Source organism: Drosophila obscura, unplaced genomic scaffold (assembly GCF_018151105.1).
Source record: "Drosophila obscura isolate BZ-5 IFL unplaced genomic scaffold, ASM1815110v1 contig_1, whole genome shotgun sequence".
Taxonomy (NCBI): Eukaryota; Metazoa; Arthropoda; class Insecta; order Diptera; family Drosophilidae; genus Drosophila; species Drosophila obscura.
This window is the reverse complement of record NW_024542679.1, coordinates 5,468,022-5,483,114: the sequence shown is the minus strand read 5'-3', so window position 1 is coordinate 5,483,114 and position 15,093 is coordinate 5,468,022. Positions and strand designations below refer to the sequence as shown.

The 15,093-nt window shown below is 47.0% G+C and overlaps 5 protein-coding genes across 6 annotated transcripts; 3 read left to right on the top strand and 2 right to left on the bottom strand.

Annotated features, from left to right (window-relative positions):
- Nucleotides 1–234: 234 nt before the first annotated feature.
- On the bottom strand, nucleotides 235–1,711 carry LOC111068600 (aldo-keto reductase family 1 member B1). Its single transcript, XM_022358189.2, has 6 exons — nucleotides 1,598–1,711; nucleotides 1,278–1,445; nucleotides 1,021–1,193; nucleotides 813–957; nucleotides 546–743; nucleotides 235–489 (listed from the first exon to the last, which is right to left on the bottom strand). The coding sequence occupies exons 1-6, from the start codon at nucleotides 1,673–1,675 to the stop codon at nucleotides 298–300; spliced, it is 954 nt and encodes a 317-aa protein (XP_022213881.1). The 5' UTR covers nucleotides 1,676–1,711; the 3' UTR covers nucleotides 235–297.
- Nucleotides 1,712–1,979: 268 nt separating this feature from the next.
- LOC111068594 lies at nucleotides 1,980–5,327 on the top strand. Of its 2 annotated transcripts, none has more exons than XM_022358182.2 (3): nucleotides 1,980–2,252; nucleotides 2,595–3,861; nucleotides 3,933–5,327. In XM_022358182.2, exons 2-3 carry the CDS (start codon nucleotides 2,783–2,785, stop codon nucleotides 5,248–5,250), a joined length of 2,397 nt encoding a protein of 798 aa, XP_022213874.2. In that variant the 5' UTR covers nucleotides 1,980–2,252; nucleotides 2,595–2,782; the 3' UTR covers nucleotides 5,251–5,327. The 2 variants fall into 2 exon arrangements, with proteins under 2 accessions (XP_022213874.2, XP_022213875.2); XM_022358183.2 differs by lacking the exon at nucleotides 1,980–2,252 and adding an exon at nucleotides 2,421–2,440.
- Nucleotides 5,328–6,090: 763 nt separating this feature from the next.
- Nucleotides 6,091–6,828, top strand: LOC111068557 (E3 SUMO-protein ligase nse2-like). Its single transcript, XM_022358095.2, has 3 exons — nucleotides 6,091–6,199; nucleotides 6,254–6,337; nucleotides 6,408–6,828. Exons 2-3 carry the CDS (start codon nucleotides 6,333–6,335, stop codon nucleotides 6,784–6,786), a joined length of 384 nt encoding a protein of 127 aa, XP_022213787.2. The 5' UTR covers nucleotides 6,091–6,199; nucleotides 6,254–6,332; the 3' UTR covers nucleotides 6,787–6,828.
- Nucleotides 6,829–7,195: 367 nt separating this feature from the next.
- Nucleotides 7,196–7,914, top strand: LOC111068593 (RNA-binding protein cabeza). Its single transcript, XM_022358177.2, has 4 exons — nucleotides 7,196–7,258; nucleotides 7,321–7,521; nucleotides 7,601–7,647; nucleotides 7,743–7,914. The coding sequence occupies exons 1-4, from the start codon at nucleotides 7,196–7,198 to the stop codon at nucleotides 7,870–7,872; spliced, it is 441 nt and encodes a 146-aa protein (XP_022213869.2). The 3' UTR covers nucleotides 7,873–7,914.
- A 1,670-nt stretch (nucleotides 7,915–9,584) lies between these two features.
- On the bottom strand, nucleotides 9,585–10,753 carry LOC111068558. The gene is made up of 3 exons (XM_022358099.2): nucleotides 10,607–10,753; nucleotides 10,028–10,167; nucleotides 9,585–9,957 (listed from the first exon to the last, which is right to left on the bottom strand). Exons 1-3 carry the CDS (start codon nucleotides 10,710–10,712, stop codon nucleotides 9,808–9,810), a joined length of 396 nt encoding a protein of 131 aa, XP_022213791.2. The 5' UTR covers nucleotides 10,713–10,753; the 3' UTR covers nucleotides 9,585–9,807.
- Nucleotides 10,754–15,093: the final 4,340 nt, after the last annotated feature.

Genomic DNA, 15,093 nt, shown 5'->3' with positions numbered 1-15,093 from the left:
TAAGTTTTACATAATAAATTCCGAGTAAATTGCTGGTTGTATTTGTTATTAGCCAAGCCAATCGGATGTTTTGTTCTAGACTAAATGCCAGCACGTGTGTGGTCATGTGTTAGTGTGTCTGATTGAGTGGAATTTTCCGTTTTGGTTTATTTCTGGAACGCAATATCATCACACCATACAAAAAGCTCTCTCTCTCTCTCTCTCGATCATTATAAAATGATAAGACTGTATATATATGTGTTAGTACATCAATCTTTAATTAACATTTTAATATCAACAATATTCATGATTTTCAGCTTAAAACTCGATGTTGAAGGGATAATTCTTGTTCTTGATGGCATGCTCCATGGGAATGAGACGCTCTCCAGTGTTGTACGTGTCCAGGACGGCATGGTCCGCGGCATCCAATTTGAAATCGAAGATCTTAAAGTTCTCTTCAATGCGCTTCGGGTTGGAGGACTTGGGCAGCGGCACAGCTCCAATTTCAACCTGTGGAGGACGAAAAGTCAGAACCAACTGTGTCGCAATTGCTAGCAAGTACGTACCAGATAGCGGAGCACCACCTGGGCCGTGGACTTCTTGTACTTGTCTCCAATGGCCTGCACCTGGGCGTCGTAGATGTAGTTGGGCGTCTTCTTGGCCGGATCGGGCCTGCCCAGCGGACAGTAGGCGGTGACCACAATGCCGTGCTGCTTGCACAGGGCAATCAGCTTCTTCTGGTTCAGTGCGGGATGGCATTCGATCTGTCCAGGAATATGAGTATGTGTGGGTTCAAGAAAGTGTTACCCAACACCCCACCGCAAGCGACTCACCTGATTGTGGATTGGCTTGATTTTGCAGTTGGCAAGCAGGCGCGTCAATTGCTCGGAATTGAAATTGGAGACGCCGATGCTTTTGGTGAGGCCCAGCTCGACCAGCTTTTCCATGGCGCGCCAGGTGTCCACATAATCAATGTCGCTGTAATAAGAAAGCCCCCGGTGAGTGCCTACCGCTAGATAACATCTGATAACCATATCTCACTTCAGTTCAACCTCGCCCTTGGCATCTGTGGGCATCATTTCGCTGTCGCCGCGATAGACGTAGGAGTAGGGCCAGTGCATCAGGTACAAGTCCACGTACTCCAGCCCAAAGTTTTGCAGGGTCTTGCGGCAAGCATACTCCACCCTCTCCGGCTCATGGAAGTGGCACCACAGCTGGAGAAAGTGCAAACGTCAGCGTTAGTTCTGGCTACGCAGCACACCCACACCCAGCACATCACATATGCAAAGGATACCTACTTTTGTGGTTATGTGTATGTCCTCGCGCTTGATGACTCCCTCGGCTATCTTCTTGTTGACGGCCGCACCCACCTCATTCTCGTTCTCGTAGAAGAAGGCGGTGTCTATGTGCCTGTAGCCCACATCTATGGCATGCAGCGTAGCCCGCTCGCAATCGCCTCCCAACGACTGCCGGACAATTGTAAAGTCATTTAAAAGTGAGATATACAACTGTACGCGTCTGGTCTGGCATCTGCGCCCCCTTTCTACCGATAAGCATTGTTGGTGCTGCACTGATCGATAGTGGAGGCGCGATCCGTTGACGTGGGCTGGGCACTTACCGTGTACGTTCCCAGTCCAATTGCTTGGATCTGTGTGCCGTTGTTGTGCTTAACGTACGGGATTTTTCCAGCGGACATCTCGGCAGCAGCGTTAGAATCGGAATGATTGCTGTCGCAGCTTGCCTGAGAGCGTGTTCATGTTCGTGCCTGTCGAATGCTGGAAAAGTTCTGACAAAAGCTTTTGGCGCTTTCAAAAGCCCCAAGTAGCTTTGAGTAAACTTTTTAACGGCTATTTAAGTGTTATCTTTGTGATATTTTCAACAGGTTTAAAGACTGTTACCACACGATTGAAATGAAGAACATTTAATGAGGTAATTGTAAAATGTTTTTGCATTAAAAATTCCAAGAATTTAAATAGTTTGCCTATATTTCAGAGCCCTATATATCTAAGCTGTTGATATGCTGCACTTCTTGGATGCGCCTTCTAACGACTGTCCCCAATTTGGCCCACAAATACCGCATATAGCAAAGCTCACCCCATGGACTAGCTTCGTCTTTAGCTTCTGTTCGGTTCCGTCGCTGGGCGCATGATTGAGCTTTGGCTGTGGGAACGGAACGCCTGGAAGTGGCACAACATCTGTTATTCAAAGAGGAACAATGTAGTGGACCTTGCCACCTTCGCAGGCCGAGACTGAAGGAATTTTCGTATTGCCTGGTGAGTTTTTCGTGTTTTAAAGTGTTTGCTTCCAACAAATCGAAGCTTAGCTTACCAAAGTGCTGATAAAGTGTGGCCTGACAGTGAGTTGAAGATGGGTGGCACCGAAAACAGTTCGAATTGCTTGGCAGGGCGAAAAGTCTGCTAAGGATAAAACGAAATCTGGGGTATCTATAAATACCCCGAAGGTAAATAGACCAAGTCACGCCAGGTAGACAGACGTAGACTGCAGCAGGCTGTCTCCAAGTGCATGTCGAGTCCTCATTTTGGCTTGGTTTGGTTGGGTCTGGAGAGCAGTGAAAGACTAGGGCTGAGCTGAAAATTAATGTATTGTAATTTCAGTATACGCATCACGCCTACAACTGCGCATGCCCCAGCCCCCGTTGGAGTCTCAACCCAGTCGAGGCCGAGACGCAGCAGCGGCAGCAGCAGCAGCAGAAGCAGAAGAGGAGACAGCAGCAGGTGACAGCAACAGTGACACCTTGTGTGACAGACCTCAAGGCTGCCGCCAGTGCTCCGTTTGACTGGGAATGGCCGCCGTGGTCCATGGCTGTAGCAGTCCCCGGCAGCGCTCCTGCAATGGCAGCAGCTCGCCGGGTGCCCATCACGGGTCCACGCCCTCGTCGGGCCCTGCCATGTACACCACCATGCCCAAGTATTCGCGAACGGCCAGCCAGACGCTGTACGCGACCAGTCAGCAGATATTTGGCAGCGGGATGGGAGTGAGCATGCCAAGCGATGGAGCGTACGGCAACGGGCCGATCTACATGTCATCCGGGCAGCGTCCGTTGTCAGCATCCGCTCTGCCAGAGACGGCAGCGGCCAGTCGCAGCTATTGGGGCCATCATGCTGCCTTCTATCACGGCGGCAGGCACTACAGCAAGCGCAAGTCTGCGGTGGAACTGCTGGCCGAGTCCAAGCCGTTCTACATCAAGTCGGATGCGGTTTTCGAGCGGCTGCAGCAGTCGAGCTATCGGAACGGTGGCAACAATGGTGCCGGCTCTAAGCGGGGTCGACGCCCCGAGGAGGCACACGGTGGCCATGGCGCACACGGTCATGGCGGCGGTCACTACAACTCGCAGGCATACGACGATCTGGAGGACCGCCGATACATGAGCTTGTCCCGACAGCAGCAGCACCAGCAGCAGCAGCTGCAGCAGGCCCAGCAGTACATGCACAACCAGGCACATCATCCGCATCAGCACCACCAGCATCGGCACGGACACGGTCATGGCCAGGCCCAAGCCCAAGGCCGTGCTGGGGGCGCGGCTGTGAACAACAATCTGCTGCAGCAAAAGCTGCGCATGCTGCTCGGCTCAGAGGCCGTCAAGGAGAGGAATGGCGGCACCTTGCGGCGTCACGAACTGAACGACGGCAGTGCCGAGCTGCTGCCAACAGACTATGGTGAGGACGAGGGCGGAGCAGGGCCAGGCGGAGCCCTGAGGATCCCCCCACCCCTCTACATACCATCGCACGGCTATGGGCGGGACTCCTCCGCCTACAATAGCGGCGGCGAGGAGCCGCTCGTGCTAACCGAGAACTACAGACCAATCAGTCCGCCGGCCGAGTATGCTGCCAAGTCGGGACAGGCGCACAACGATCGCTACAGGTGAGTCGTCAGCCATACCAAGCCAACGCTGAATTGGGATTGAGTTATGATATGATATGCTGTCCCCACAGGTACAACTACCAGCGTTCGTACTCGCACTCGCACGAGGTGCCCCATGCGCCGGAGGAGCGGACTCCGTACGCTGGCGGGGACTTCAACATCAACAGTCACAAGTCACTGCCGGATCTGCACACCCAGATCAGTCGGCACTCGCCGCACAGCGAGATCCTGAGCTGCTGCAGCCGTGGCAACCGATCCATCAAGTCTGCCGGCGAGTCCTCCATCAATCGCGACTCTGGCGGCAGTTCCGGCCACTACACGCACCGCAGCGAGCCCTGCTACAAGCGCGAGCGGCAGCGAGAGCCCAATGTGGGCACAGCTAGCGGCACAATCAAGAACTGCTGCACCCTGGTGGCGGCCACGCGTCGGGACAGCGGCTCCTCGACCCAGCACAGTGCAAACTCGTACTGCGGCTATGTGACGCCCGGTGCGGACTATCCGTCGCTGAACGGCCGCAATACTGTCGAGTGCATCGACTGTCGCTGCAAGCAGGATACGGCTCCATTGAGCGGCGGCTATGACAATGCGGCAGCCTCGGACTATTTGCTCAACTTCACGCCCACGCCAGAGGTGCCGGAGGCCTTCCAGGATGACTACACACCCACGCCCCCGTCGCCAAGGATGAAGACGCAGACGCCACGCTACTCGAGCTCCTCCAGCCAGCAGCTGCACACCAGCTCGCAGGGCTACACGAGCATCAATCACTCGCAAAGCTCCCTGGTGCAGAGTCCCGGCTCGGCACCCTCCGTGGACGACATTAGTCCACCGCCCATCCAGTTCAAGCGGCAGCGCTGCATCCGCTTCAAGAACCGCAACCGACTGCCGGTGCAGCCACAGCCGCGCACATCGCCCATCAACAGCAGCGGCGTGGAGATGGGAGGAGGACCTAGTGGCGGTGTCTTGGCTGCCTACAAGCAGCATCGGGGAAGCGTGGATCACGACAATGTGTTCTTCCCCAAAGGTTTCTCGGCAGATGCCAGCTATTCCAGCGCCCACAGCATGGAGATGGAGCGCGAGGCGCTGAATGCCAGCATCTCGGAGCTGGAGAAGTTCTTCGATCGGCTGGGCCTCAACGACGAGGCCTTCCACGAGATATACAGCCAGCCGCGCAGGCAGCACAATCCGGAGACCGATTCCGATGACTCCAGCACGGTGTTCTTCTCGGACGTGAGCACCGTGGACTCGATGCGGCTGCCCGACAGCACCGAGACCCAGCCGCAGACCACACAGACCTATCGCCCCTCGGAGCCGCCCTCGATTGTGGAGCGGAATGCGCGGATCATTAAGTGGCTGTGCAACTGCAAGAAGGTGGCCGCCCATTTGCACTGATAGAAGAGCACTCTTCCACTTCCACTTCCAGGCTTGATTCTTAGCGAGTATTTTGTCTCTTGCAAGTAATCCCCCTCCCCCCCAATAAAACCAAATACAATATATACACAACTATATGGTAATATATATACTAAAATAATGCATATAACGGTATACATATGTACGTGTATACACGGCTCAAAAGTCAAGTCAAGTTCATGATTAGAAATCACCTACCTGTACAATGGAAACCGCGGAAACGTAAACGGAATTAAGAATTAATTCAGAGTTCAGAATTGCAGAGTTACGAGCTACGATTATGGATGTGCGTTTCTCCTCCTTTGCTGCATCTGATTGCAGATCAATTACACCATTGATATTTATATTTAAATTTATATTGACATTGGATATTGGATATTGGATATTGATAATGATATTGTACTACTCTACTCGTAATGTAATCAAATAGCAACCGATCGTTCATATTACTCTTATACACAATACAATGGTATTATTAGATGAATTATTGTAAAATTAGTTCTTGTAATGTGCATGTGTGTACGTATGTATGTATATGCCATGCATGCTATACATATGTATATACATACGAGTATATATTGTATAACTAGTTGCCAAAACAAACCACAAGCAAAACAAAACAAAACACAAAAGAAACCACAGAACAATTGAAATTGAAATGAACCTACCTATTTATGTAATTGTACATGGTTTGCATGACGAATAAATCAAATATTTACGATTATCAAATTAATTGAAATATATAGAGAATCAATTAAACGTGCCTGAGTTTCAATTTTTGTCCAAAAGTAGGCTTTTCAAGTGAAAAATCTACAACTGCCACAGTGTTTTTTCACTTTGTGTTACATTCACTTTCGGGGCTAGCTGCCTGCCTGCCTAATTCTCTAGCTGCGAGCAAAATAAATTGTGCTTCGAACTGACGTTCCCCAAGGTAGGCTTTCTGCATTAAATCAAACTCAAATTTAAACAAAAAATATTATTCAAGTCTGAACTGGAGCGCCACTAATTGTAAACTTCTAAAAGTGTTGTGAGGAATAATCAGATACAAACAAGAAACCAGAAAGATGAGGTAAGCACATGCACCAATATAATTACTTCAGAAGGAGTATTGAATGCTATGCTCGTGTGTCCATTGGCAGTGCTTCCGGCGACGGTGATGCTAAGCAAATAATTGTTGAACCATTCCTTGATCTTTCTGACGAGTCCAGTAGTGATGAAGTGGAGCTGACTGGCGGCACGGCAATCTCACTCAAAGACCCGTGGACAATGCGCCCAATGAAAAATCCACTTCGTAACAAGATTTGCAACCATTTCTATGACAGTGACACGGTCAATGACTTGATCAAGCGCAAGGCCCGCGTCCAGTGCCCGGTCTTGGGTTGTGTCAACAAAAACTTCATCACACGGGCTGACCTGGTGGAGGATCGCGATGCCGTTCAGCAGGTTCGCCAGCTTAGCCTCTCTCCAAACCAGAAATCAGTTACATGTACAATTGATTTAGTGGATGATTCTGATTAATACCGTGTAATGCTGTGAAAATGAATAAATTATAATTCATAATTCATAAGCACATATGCAGAGTATGCTGATGGATATTATACATTGATTTTACATCGAAAATGTCTATTCTACATTAGTTTTACATGATGTCATTAAGGGTTCAGCCAAAGAGTATTCACCACAATTTTAATTCAGTTTAAATTCACTAAAACTAAAATGTATTTTCTTTGGAGTCAGTTTTGAGTCATTCGTCGTATATGGGTCGTGAGTCCACTGTTGCATTGATAGCTCCAGCAATTGTTCTCTGTCGCGGCTGGATCTGCCGTATGTGGGTCATTGAAACACCTGTGTGCGACTGCTACTATATAATGGGCTGTCAGGCAGAGCATCGATATCAGTGGATAATTCTTATTCGTCCATAGCCGATATGGGGAAATTCCTGCTCTCTTTGGCTGTGCTGGGCTTCATCGCCCTGGCAGCGGCACACACGGTAAGTGAGGTCAGTCGAAGGGCGTAACATTATCTTCGATCCTGAAATAACTGAATAACTAGAATCCCTGGGAACAGCAGCCTCCGGCTCCTATTACGGTTAAGGTGCCAGTGGCAGTTCCTGTACCCGTTCCTGTACCTGTACCTGTTCCCACTCCCGTGAAGACTTCGGAACAGGGTGGTGGAGGTGGAAGCGGCGGAGGCGGCGGTGGTGGTGGTGGAGCCGGTGGCACTTGCCCCAAGCCATCTGGTGAAACGCTGCGGGTAAGTGCAGATTAACCAAATCCATTCGTGATACTCAAATTGAGCTTGCGTTGCGTTGTGTTGTGTTGTGCATTTGCAGTGCCTGCGGGAGTGGGCCTGTCAGTACGTCATTCGGCTGGATCTGCGGTAAGTGGCAACATCCGGTCTGTCGACTGCCAGTCCCTGGCTGGCTAGTGGCATTCCCTCATATACTCGTACTATACGTTGCAATGCTTTGACAGCTGCCTCCTCAACTTGAATGGAAACCCCTTGCTGGGCAATCTCATTTCCCTGCCAGGACTCACCGGCGGCGGCGGCGGTGGCACCGGAGGAGGCACCGGAGGTGGCATTTTGGGCAGTTTACTGGGTTGAAGCAGCTGGAAATGTGTGCACATTTTACCCAATAAAATGGAACCCAACAAACTCAGTCGGACGACCGGGTCTTGAGTATCATTGGGTGGGGAGTATTGGGATTGGCATTGGGATTGGAATTGAAGCTCCTGTTAATGGGCAGCCAATAATCCTTAGTATTGGCATTGGTGTAAAAATGGCGATAATCGTTCACATAATCGTTAGCTCGATTATTGTTTAAGCGCTCGTTTGAGCAGCATCGCAATTAAGCGAGCAATTTTCAAATTAGCCAGCACGGGCATGGAAATGGAAATGGGAATGGGAATGGGCAGGGGCTAATGGTGTCCCATTCTGTCTATTCTGTGTATTTTCTGCAATTGAACTCTTGGCCTTTAACCGAAGGAGCGAGGAGAGGCCAAGGATGTGGTCTTTAAAGTATTGGCAGCGAGCGAGCAGCCAGCAGCCAGCAGGCCAGCTTGTGGAGCTGGCGTTCGAATAAAGTCGCAAATCATTGAAGCATATGCAATTATTCATTTTGAGGTTGAATGCGCTCGAACGCACACAATGATACAAGCACACGGACCTGGGCATCCATCCTTCCTTCTGTCCGTCCGCCAGTCCGTCCGTCTTTCTCTTTTTCTCGGTGTGTACGTGTTCGTATCTTCCGTGTGTCCGTATCCTTATGTGTATGTCTGTGTGCCTGTGTGTCTGTGTGTGTGTGTGTGAGTGAGTGGGAGTGCAGCGAGCGCAAAGGAAAATTTAAATTCAGGAGCAGTTCCTTAAACGAGGCTGCCCCATAAAACTCGCTTTTACTACGCATAGTTTTCATCTCCTTTTCTTCTTTTTTTGTGCTACTCTTCTTTTTTTTTCCATTTTGCTGCCATTTTGCTTTTAATGCCCTCTTGATTGCAGCCTTCGTTGGGGTCTCTTTTCGCTGATTTCGTCTGAAGATAGTCCGCTCCGGACTGCTGGGGCCGCTCCGCTCCGCTCCATCTTGGTTAATCCATCACTTGCATCCACAGCTCAATAGTCTGGGTGCTGTGCTGGGCTGTCCCATTTCCTTTGCCCTTTTATAATTAACTTTATGTGTATGTATTTAGTTTTATTGCTCGTTAGACAGCCTCCGCGCCGACACAGAGACAATGAAACAACAATTTGTGATCGCCCCCAATCACCCAGTCCAGAGTCCTACTCGTAACCAGCCCCAAGCACCAAGCAGCAAGCACCAAGCCAACCCATCTGCCTCCATCGACCTCCTGCCACATTATCAAGGAGCTGGAGACCGCAACGTGTGTAGGCCATTTTGGAGTTTTACTTTGCCATCGTCATTGCCACACAGCCGTTGCCATTATATTAATTACAAACGTTTGCGCCACAGCTTCCAGCAACCAGCATCCAGCACCCAGCAACCATCCACTTCCTGTCCGCTCCTGCAGCGTCTGACCCTCTCCGCTCCCTAATGGACCCAACAAGTAAATCACACACAAAGCTCTAAGGCGATTTCGGCGACGGAATTGGAGACGCAGCCGAAGGGACCGAAATAATTTCCATTGAATGTGTGAAACTTGTGCAGCTCTTAACGAGCTTGGGTCTCTACTCGACTTTGAGTCGGAAATTCATTTAAACACGGCAGACACTGGGCGGAATAGTGCTGAAAGCCTCTGCACAAATTCTGGCCTGGCAGATGCTCTGCTGCAGATTCCCTAATGGACATATCAACAGCTTTACTTCGATTGCTGTGCCATCGAAGATGGGAAGATCTTTAATTACATTGAATATATTTCCATTTCCACTTTTGCCACACTTTTTATTCACAATATTTGTTTAATTTTTGTTTGTCACTACTTTCGGCCCTAGACCCAGAACTTCGCCTTGTCTATGGGGGGGTTTTATTTGATGGGGATAAATTTGCAAACTAAATAATTTAAGCAACAATTTTGTATTTATTCAATTGCATTACTCCTTTGCCTGGGCTTTGATGGTCTCAAAGCTGGCAATATCCGACTCTGTTGAGCTCTTCTCAGTGGATGTCGCAATCGTTGTGGCTGGGGCGTCTCCACTTGGTGGACTTGTAGCTGCCACTTCGGCGATCTCGGTGACCAGGCTCTGAGTGGAGGAGGATTTTGACTAAATAACTATAAATAGAGCTATGTACGGGTATATGGCTATATCTCACTTCTGACTCGAGTGCCTTGGACTGACCCTCGTTGAAGGCCTCTGCCAGACCGGGATGGATTTCGCTGAGGGGCTCATTCCCGTGGCGTATGTAGACGGGCACATGACCTTTGCGGGGCTCCAGTTCCTGATAGGGCGCCGCTAAGAAAATTTTAATTACAAGCCATTAAATTATTTCGTTGTCGCTGTTGCCTGTCGCTGTCGCTGTTGCCTGTTCTTCTTATCAGTTGGCTAATCTCTTGCCTGGGCTATGACATACACCCGGAAGCCTTGAATCACGGCAAAGCGTAATTATGACTAACGAGCCGCGAGCTCTGTGGGGTCGGTCTTGGCAATGTTAAGAGTGTTACTCGATCCCTGTGCAAATCTACGCCCCTGTGCCCAGAGCCAGAGCCCATTCTGGTGCTTTCAGCGGGGGGCGTAGAAGAGAAATCATCGAAAACCTGTTTCGCCTCGCCCCACAAACAATAGAAATGTGATTCTCAAAACAGATGTGTCCCCCCCCGCCCCACTCCGGCCATAAATCTGTTTAATCACATTTAGTGCTAATATATTATCTAAATGCATTCGGTTTACTTACCCCGAATGACACTGCAGAGGGCCAGCAGTGCGAGAGCTGCAACGATGAGGGTGTTCTTGGCCATGGCTATCTCCGGTTGACTCTTTGCGGCTGTGTGTTTTGGCATGCGATCGACGTGACTCCAGACTCTCGACTCAAGACAGATCGGCCAGCAGCTGGGCTTAAATCCGACTCGCCGCAATCAACTTTTGCTTGGCAAATTACTCATGGGTAGCATCAGCAGCGGCAGTGGCAGTGGCAGCGGCAGCGGCACCCGAAGCTTCAGGGGCAGGCAGCATCAGCAGCAACAGAGTCGTGGGAAGCGGCAGAGTGAGAGGCGGAGGTGGAGAGCCAGAATGATGATGGCTCCGATGATGGCTGGTAATGAAGCTGTCGGCGGTGGCGGCGAACTTTTCAAGCTGTGGCGGGGCATAAAAAGCTTTCGGAGCTGCGGCAATTGCCAGGCTCTGTGGAGTGGGAGTGTGGGGTGTGGGGGAGTGGGGTTCTAACCTAACATTTAGTGGCCTGTGGCGTTCCACCACCCTTGCAACTTCCACTTCTGCCACTTCCTTCGCTGCTGGCTCTCCAAATTCAAACATTCTTTTTTTTCTTCTTTTTTTTTTCTTGTTTCAAATTAATTGGGTCGTTAGAGAAGCCATTTGCGACGGCTCGTCTTTTTTTTGCCCTCACTCCCCCCCACGCCCCCAAACGAGAGGTTTGAATTGTTTGCCCACTTTCGTTTTTGTTGAGTATTCAAATCGAGAAATTGCTGACATCTGTAGTAGATGAATGCCGCGGGTGGGTGCACCGCACCGCACCGTCAGAATGCGGCATACAACACAAGTACGAGGACGAGTACGAGGACGAGCAGGAGTGCGCCAGTACCAGCACATCTATCAGACTACGATTACGCTATTGAATGCAAGTGGCTGGGGGGGATGGGGGTGGTGTGGAGCCTTGGCAGGGAAACGGAAATGGGTGCTGGGTGCTGGGTACGGGTACGAGAGCAGCAGAGGCCTGAACTTGTTTGCCTGCTTCGATTGTTCCGTTTGGAGCGCGTCCTTGATACAGTTCCATTTTGATTTTGGGGATTTTGTGCGAGTACATTGTAAGGGCAGGGTGCAGGGCGCAGGGCGTAGGGCACATGGCGCAGGGCTCTTACAACAGCGAATTTCGAATCAAATTGTTGAGCAAATATTCAACAGAGTAAATATGTTTATGCCGAATCAAGCAATTTCATTTAAACACACTCCACATGCCGAGGCACTTGTCTGTGAATACGAATACTCGGAAGAGCACGACTGTACTTGGCCCCCACCCCCTCATACACATTTCGATAATATATTGTATGTATTGTACAGCGTACATACATACATACATATGTACTATGTGCTCCAAGTGCTGACGGCGGGGCTTGTTGACTAAGCTTCATGTGTGCCGCCTGTTCCAGTGCCATTGCCAGTGCTCGTGTGTCTGTGTGTCTGTCCCCTTCTGCATGAGCCCCAATCGAATTAAAGCAGCGATGCATAGTTTATTAGTTGTGGAGCAACTTGCCCCAAAACAACGAGTGGCCGGCACTCGGCTGGCTGTGGGCGCAAAATGTAAAATGTTTGTCGATGGCTGGCAGCATTTAAGTGCACTTTTGAGGACCGATTTTAGGCAACAACTATCGCATTTAATCCCAATCGACTTGATAGAATCCATCAGGAATGGTTTGACTGGCTAATGGGCAGAGTGGACGCTAACCAGTTGGGTCAGAACATTCATTAAGCACTAATGGAATCCCTCATAACAATGTTAAACCATTCCATTTGTTGCAAATTGCGAATCAGCTGAAACAAAAGCTGAAACAAAAGCTGAAACTGTACCCAAAACAAAAATCGAAGCTATAGATTTATAGGATATCCATAAAAGATAACAATTCCATACTTACTTTACCCATAATTCCATATCATTTAAGAAACTTGTTGCAATTCTGTTCTGTTTTCTCTGTCGTTTATTTAATATTTTTATGTATATTATGTATGTTTATTTCCGAGGCTCTAAAAATAGTTACATGGCTGCACTAGTGTGTGGGTGTAGCTTTTATAACTGTGTATCTAATTTATATACCATCTTCATTAGTATGTATCTCCGTGTCATACGTTTCTTGGTTTCTGGTTTTAATCATTTGAGGATTCGGGGTTTGGTTTTAGTTTAGTTTCTTGTGTGTGTTTTGTTTTGCTATTCGTGTGGCGTTAATTCTTTGTCATACATATTGCGTACTCGTATTTCTTTCCATAGTGGAATCTGTGATTCTTTTGCTTCGTTTCGTTTCATTTCGTTTTGTTTTGTTTCGCTTTGTTATTCTTGTGTATATTAATTTAAGAGTGGATAAGCTTTTTTTGGGGGATATAATAGGTTATATACGCTACATATTAGCCATAAAATCGTATGGTAATGCATGTCGGTTAGTGTGTTTTTTGCTTAAACTGTGTTCAGAGAGTGTGTCAGTGTTTAGGGTGTGTTAGGGTGTAGGGGGTGTTAGGGGTGTTAGGGGGTTTAGGCATAGCTATAGGTATAGGTTTTACAAGTAAGTATAGCGAGCATTGTTGGCTAGTCCCGGTTCATCTAGGTAAAGTCCATTATTTAACTCCTACGAAAGCTGAAACTATTTAATGCTTGTTGCTGGCTGCTTGCTGCTGGCTGCTGGCTTTCCCTAACTAAAAGTTGAACAAGAACAAATGCTAAGTATCAAAAGGAAAAACTGTGGATGCGTGCAACGCGTTAAAGTCACCCCATAGGGGTGTGTGTGTGTTCTCGTGTGTGTTTTGGTAGCTGCATGCATTCTATATGTATTTACTATATACGAGTATTCCTGTACGGCAGGCCGAGCGATATGCTCCCACCTGCCAAGTGGTCATTGGGTACAATTACAATTACAATATCATCATTGAATTGATCTTGCGTTTACGGATACTTGAGGGTTTCCTATGGGGGATTCGGTTTATGTTAAGTTTATGGTTCGCTGTAAGCATATACAATACATATATATATAAATAAGTTAATTACTATGCATACATATGTATGTATGTATGTATGTATGTATGTATGTGTATGGTATGGTATGGTATGTATATATATTTGAGTGAAGTATACAATATATTGCAATTTTAAATGTATATATAACTGTTCAAGTCTTTTTGCATCTCTAATATATGAATATATAAATTAATATCTTTACGTTATTCTTTCACTTCATTTCATTTCTTTTCACTTCTTTTCTTTTCACTTCTCTTCGCTCAGTGTTGTCTGTCGTTTTATAAAATATCTCTCCCTTACCACATCTGCCTCTGGTTCGATTAGCTTCCCTTTATTGTATAATAATCCGAATTGAATTGGTGTCTTTGATCTTGAAATTATTCACTTGTGTGTGTGTGTGTCTGTCTGTCTTTTGTGTGCTTTTGGGAATATCTAAATGAATATTGCAGGAGTGTCCGGGGTATGGGGGTATGTGTGTTATCTAAGGGGTCCAGGGGTCTTCTTGCCACATTACAAAACAAACAAAAAAACAAAGTTTCGGTGTAAAAATACTTTTGTTTTTGTTTCTCCTCGTAATTGTTCACTTTTTTTTTTAAGTTTTTCTCATTTGTTTTTTTTTGTTTTGTTTGTTTCTTGTTTTGTGGTGTATAATGTGTATAAATAAATCTTACTCATAAATAAATCAATTAAACGCTTGCCTCAATATATAATCTATATATATATACTCGTAATTATTTCATATATATATTTTGAATGTAAAATTGCAAATCACATAATTGTTACCACTACTGTTCAATGGAATTTCTTATACATTTTTTTGGTTTTTTGTTGTTGTTGTTTTTGTTGTTTTTCCTTTTTTCATTTTGGGTTTTGTTGTTCTGGTTTGCTTATGTGTATATAGGCATTTAATGCTATTTAAAACGCTATCAATAATCATATCATCAATAAAGCCATGCATAAACACGATCTCTAAACAATGCACATAGCACTCTCTGGTCTAATTCTAATGCTCCTCCGATTTTACGCGGCTGTGTAGACTGCGCGACACACGCGACATGCTACATTCGACATGCGACATATCTACGGATCTACATGTGTATAATAAGTACATGCACGTATGTAGATACGATGTAATAATCATTTTGCTTCATGTTTTTTTTATGTTTTTTTTTTTTTAATCTATATATAAACTGGAGGTGTGTCCTGTCAGTGTGTGTTTGTGTGTGTGTGTATTGTGTGTGCCTGTCCATGTATCTCTGAAGTTGTTGTATTTGTGTGGGCTTGGATCTATAATTAATGTTTTCTTGCTCGTTGTATAATTAAGTTCGAATGGTTTTCAATATTTTGTTGCTATTCTGCCTTTACTATTATTAATTTTCGATATAAAACTGCCTCTTTTTTTAAATATATTTGTTTATATGTATATATATGTGTATATATATGCTTTAAAAAATAACGTCTATCGCGTCCGCCTCGTTTCATCGTTT